At 39.1% G+C, this 6,000-nt stretch overlaps 1 protein-coding gene across 4 annotated transcripts in view; it reads left to right on the forward strand.

Moving 5' to 3' along the window:
* Positions 1–6,000, forward strand: part of LOC103474211 (roundabout homolog 2) — a 101,346-nt gene that overhangs the window by 46,706 nt on the left and 48,640 nt on the right. For all 4 annotated transcript variants that reach the window (XM_008425015.2, XM_008425017.2, XM_008425019.2 and 1 more), the window contains exon 8: positions 4,444–4,568. In XM_008425015.2, the coding sequence (XP_008423237.1) occupies positions 4,444–4,568 (125 nt within the window). The remainder of the gene's footprint in view (positions 1–4,443; positions 4,569–6,000) is intronic.

Below are 6,000 nucleotides of genomic sequence, written 5' to 3' on the forward strand. Positions count from 1 at the left end.
ACTTTAGTTTCTTAGTTTATTCTTGCATTTTGTTCTACATCCATTTCCATTTAGTTTCATTTGATTAATATTATCCTCTCTTGGTTTATTGCTATGTCCACTTTAGTTTCTTTCCTGTTAGATTTAGTTTATCGTTTATTGATCACCAGTAATTTTAACTCATCACCTGCTGCGCCGCCTAATCGTCATGTGTTTCACATCATGTGTTGATTTTTCACTGTTCAGCGTCGGATTCTCTGTTTTTATGCCATAATTCACATCTAGTTCTTCGCTCCGTTTTGCCCGCTTCTCCTGTTTCAGAATTTTGCGCATTGTGCGGGTCGTTTTTTTTTTTTGTTTTTTTGTTTTTAACTCCCTAAGGTGCAGGGCGGTCGGGAAACATACCGATGGTGAAAAGGCAGACTGACATAAACCTTTTAAAACAACGGAAACAATTTCGGTATTCTAATTATTGAAATTTAAAAGTGCTGTGGTACCGTTGTTCTATCACCCCCGTTTCATGTCGGACCACTTACAGCACCGGTGTTAACGCTATAAAATGAACRCTCTCTATCGTGGTATCACCCATGGAGGGATTTCTTTATTTAAATGGGTTCATTTTTAAGAGGGATACAAAGTCAGGGTATCGTGATTTTAGTAATTACATGTTTACCGATTTTCTGTTGTCCTTCCATGGAAGCATGCAGCTTTCAAACGGACAATAAAATACTTTTTAATATAAGTTGCTGCTTTGACATGATCACAGAACTGCCAAAACATATGTACAAAAATACCAGGCAAAGTGAATCACAGCAGCGTCATCAGCCGGTGTAAAGCTGAACTGATGCGGAGCAGAGCTGCGCCATGAAGCTATCACTGAATAGAAGAAGAGCCGCCATCGATACAGTTGCAGCCAAGCATGATTTAATGTTACACAATACAGTTTTACCAAGTTGCTCAAAGTCTAAACTGGTATTGTTGTGGATTTAAGGTGTAAAGTTTACCTTCGACCAAACGCCCCCCAAAGGCATCCCTGCGCCCCCCTTTTGTAAAAATGTCCGCCAGYGCCCCCTGCCGTCCTCTGAACGCCCCCTGGGGGGCGGTACCGCCCACGTTGAGAACCGCTAATTTAGCCTCTTCAGAGCCTTCATATGTTTTCAGTCTGTTGAAGATAGTATTACCGAATCGATAGCAGTACAATTTGCACAATGACTGTTTTGTTTTTTTCTTGGAAAAAGTTATTAAAAACAAGTTTTTGTCTAAATTAAGGTGAATTCATGGTTCCTTTTTCCACATAATGTAACCGGTAGTGTTTATGATTAAAAAAATAATAATTATGTGATCGGTATCGGTGATTGGCTCTCATGGGTGATCGGAATCAGCAGGAAAAAACCTAATTGGCACATCTCTATTATATATATATATATATATATATATACATATATATATAGATAGATAGATAGATAGATAGATAGATAGATAGATAGATAGATAGATAGATAGATAGATAGATAGATAGATAGATAGATAGATAGATAGATANATAGATAGATAGATAGATAGATAGATAGATAGATAGATAGATAGATAGATAGATAGATAGATAGATAGATAGATAGATAGATAGATAGATAGATATAACTCTTGCTATATATATATTTTTTATTTAATTCTTTTTTACATATTTGTTAAAACTGTCACTATGCATTAGTATAACATGAGACAAAATTCAAGCTACTCTGCCTTCTCTTTGTGATTCTACTGCCATCTGCAGAAATACATGTTTGGTTAGAAACAACCAATCAGAGCCAGGAGGAGGGTCTTAGCGATGTCAATCATGCTTTTAAAGGTGCTGCTCACACCCTCCCTCCTGCTCTCTGCTACAGTGCAGCTTCTTCCTCATAGCAAGTTCAGAAAAGCTACATTCTGCAGCTTTAAGTCAGTACATAGTTTATTCATTTTGTCAGGATGATGTTATTGGACCAGTGTTGCTTATGTAATTCCAGCAGAAACTAAAGTTAGTCGATGAGTTTTTTTTCCCCTCGGTATTGCAGATGGGCAACTCTGTGTTTGTGCTCACATGCATGATGCAGAGACACCGTAGAGCAGATGGATCCAGGCTGGAGAAGCTCCATGTTCTGTGGGAATTGTGAGCCAATCAATCCAGCTGGATGTAGTGGGCAGCGGTCAGTGCGAATCCTGGGAGGACGCGATGACGTCGTGGATAATGCAGCGAACCGACCTCAGATGGAGAATGAGAGCTTTTTGAGACCTTTTCCAAAAATAAGCCAGAAAGAAAATGTCACGAGGATGGTGGCGGTTTGTGCAGCGTCGATCTGCTGCGTGTCAGGGTTTTATTTTTTCCTCACGTTTGTTTTTCTTCAGTTCAGCTTGAGGTGATTTCTCTCATTAATGATCAGAGACAGATGAGAGAGTGGAGATAGATCAAAACCGGCTCAGAAGGGTAAAGAGATCCTTCCATTCAGCTTGTTAAGAGCTAATGAGGGTTTTATCGATTAACATCAGAGTAAACAGCTGTGATGGAGAGGGACTTAATACGTTTGCAGCCATTTTTAATCCTTTACGTTTATGTAAATCGGCTTTCAGACCCAACGCTTTCAAATAAAACTAAAATCCCATCAAATAAACATTTATGATATAATGACAGTGAGGGGAACTTTTTAGGCCAACGTTGGTGACTTGAATTAGTGGCAGCCAGTGAAGCTCAGCAAACAGAGGGGCGACGTACAGGGGCGGTCCGAGCTTGTTTGGGGCCCTGGGCCAATAAATTAATAAAATGTATATTTTATTTGAAAAATGTTGGAGAAACAAGAGTAACAAAATACAATAAACACACATAGCAGGGGACAAATTACCATATTCAGTGCTGTCAAAAGTATACAATACTGTAGAAAATAAATGTAATTAAAGTAAACTGCACCATCAATCAATCAAATTTTATTTGTATAGCACATTTCAGCAGCAAGGCATTTCAAAGTGCTTTACATAATTAAATTAAAAACAGGAATAAACAGTGAGAAAGAGAAAAAGATTTTGAAAAAGATTAAAACAAATAAAAACAAAAAATATAAAAACATTAAGCATCTATTCAGTGATTGGATGGGTTCAGAGTCACCTGGTGACATCGTGATGTAGAGCTGTGTATCATCCGCATAATTGCGGATAATACACAATACATAATCCGCACCATGAGTCAAACATTGATATAATTATGTGTTGCATTTTGATCAAGACACATTTCACTACATAACTGTCAATTAACATCTACATTGATTTTTAGAAACACGTTTTGCACCACTTTACTTAAAAAACACAAATCAATTTGCACAACTGTTATAAAAAAAGTCCTACACTTTGTGAAATAATTACTTTTCAAGCAAGAAATAGGCTACAGATCTAACTGCAAAACGGATTACTATTATGGCCGCTCTAAAGGAGAAGCTGCCCTGGGCATCTGCCCACTTTGCCCATATCAGAAACCGCTACTGGCAACGTGTGGTTGATTGGAGATCGGACGGGCTTCTTTGTCCTGGACCAGGTGAGATGAGGTTTAAACCTGAGCATTCAGGAGAGACACTCATCACCTGCTTGAACCGCCTAGTTGACTTTTTGAGGCAAAGGAGCAGCAGCTCAGCTTTTCCACCGTGACAGGAATCCTTTCCAATCTCCCAGACTGAGTCTATGAAAAAAGCCAATTTCAGCCAATAGCATTTCGGATCAAGTCTTTTCACTTGTGATCTCTATCTCCAGATAGAGTGCTAGCTCGAGTGCTCTGCCTTTTTGGCTCGGTTTTCTGTTTACCACTACAGACAGACGAAGCCCCCCGATCCATTTATCCATCTTGCAATCCATCCTACCATCAGTCATGAAGAAGACATCAAGATAATTGGACTTCTTTCCTTCTGGAGGGAGCAGTCTGTCTTTTCAAGGCCAAAAAAAACAAAACCAAAGAGTGGTTTATTGAAAACAGTGTGTCACCATATCACTTTATCAATACATAACCCTGTCACAGTAATCATTGAATCAATTAATTACACAATAAATTAAAATGAGCGCAATAATTTCCATTTGGACAACAGTTGTTTAAGAGACACTCCCCTTTAACCCAGTTGAAAAGCTGCCATTTTGTTAAGTGTTTGTTTAGAAATTACAAAGTTTTTTTCAATGTTTGAGTGGATGTAGTTGCATTAATGCTGTTACTATTACTTATTTTTATTATATTAGTTGAAAATGGTCTCTACATGACAATATTATCGCTTATCACAATAATTTCTGGGACAAATTATCGTCCATCAAAATTCGTTACCCTGACAGGCCAATCGAGAAACACAAATGTGCATCTTGTGAATGCTAATCCACCAGGATGCTATCAGAAAAAGCTATTTTTTTTCCCTCTATCAACTAAGGCTCTTAATAAGCCTTCGTGTATTCCTTTCCTTCCAGTGCCGCCTCAGATTACTGCAAAGCCCAGAGACCAGATTGCCGCCCAAGGGAGGAGCATAACCTTCCAATGTGGCACCACAGGAAACCCTCCACCTGCCATCTTCTGGCAGAAAGAGGGCAGCCAGGTAAGAGGTTGGATCGGAGAATAAGATGTTTGTGAGTGGAAAGTTTGCAGTCGTTTTTTACATGTTGGTGTTAGCTGTTTGAACAGTTTTACAAGCTCTTTATTGTTTGTCATATCAACAAACAGAGTTTCACACCTCCCTTTCAAAGGCGAGAATGACTCAACCCAACATGTGCAGATTTTTTTTTTTTTTTTTTGGGATTTCATCTTGACACCTTTTTTTCTGAGTTGCCCACACTCTTCAAAACACATTTTCAAGACAAATGTTGCACACATTTTTACACATGCAGAGATAACCTACTGAAAAATACAGCTTACACAAAGGATATAAAAGGTTTTTCCAATTCAAGACGAAGATTTGTCATTGCAAACTTTTTTTTTTGTCATCCTTACTGTGGCATAATCTGTACAACTTAATGGAAACAAACTGAAATCTTTTAGGAAAAAACTAGAATAACCCATTTGTTTCAGGAACTTCATCACTAAGTGAAACACATCATCGTCTAATGAAACCAAAGTTTCACTTTTGGCTGCCATTTTGAGAGGCAGGTGTGGCTCACAAAACAATACAGCACATAAATAATAATGCCCAAACTTAAGCCTGGTGGAGGTAGCATCATGCTTTGGGCCTAGAATGGGGATCGTGGTCGAGGCAGAGGGGATTATTATCATTTCCATGCCTGTGTTGGCACTAAACCTGAGATTCCTGCAGGAAAGCTGAGGATTAAGAGAACCTTCATTTTTTTCAGCCTCATAGTCTCTGCTCTCCCCCATTACGCAGGAATATGATCTGGATGCAGTTGGAGGAATAAAGCAGGGGACTGAAGGAGGGCTTAGCAGGTGCTGAAAGTGCTCCTTCAAGCCAAACTCTGCTCTGCTTCCACATTATCCCGACTATAAATTCAGCTCTGCTCAATTAGCAGCTACCTGCTCTGACTCCAAGCACAGACATATACAGCTCGTTTTTTTGGTCCCCACGCAGTATTAGTGAATACACATGCCTGCTTCCGCTTACGGTTGTGCTTGGCTGTTTGTTTTTTTTCACTCTATTTGGAGGATTATCTGTAACCTTATAACTTCGGTCCATCCATCGAGATCTAAGCCTCTTAGAGGAATAAAGTGGTCGGCTGAACGGATCCCTTCCCCCCTCATTTTACATCCGGAAAAAACAGGATGACAGAACTGCAAGACATCTGGTACATCGTCAACAAACACCTTGCATGCCGGTTATTCGCTCCGATTTAATTTGATTTATTTATCAGGGTTTTATGTGGGAATGCGTGCAGCCGTGTGGGTATTGTGCACAACAGAGAGGAAGAGTTAATTGGGAGATTCAAGCCGTATCTTCCACTTAATCTTTAAACTAGTCAGGCTTTTTGAAGGTTAAAGGGAAAGAAAATTACATTGATTTACAGTGAATTTTTTTTTTTTTT

Source organism: Poecilia reticulata, linkage group LG13 (genome assembly GCF_000633615.1).
Source record: "Poecilia reticulata strain Guanapo linkage group LG13, Guppy_female_1.0+MT, whole genome shotgun sequence".
Classification (NCBI taxonomy): Eukaryota; Metazoa; Chordata; class Actinopteri; order Cyprinodontiformes; family Poeciliidae; genus Poecilia; species Poecilia reticulata.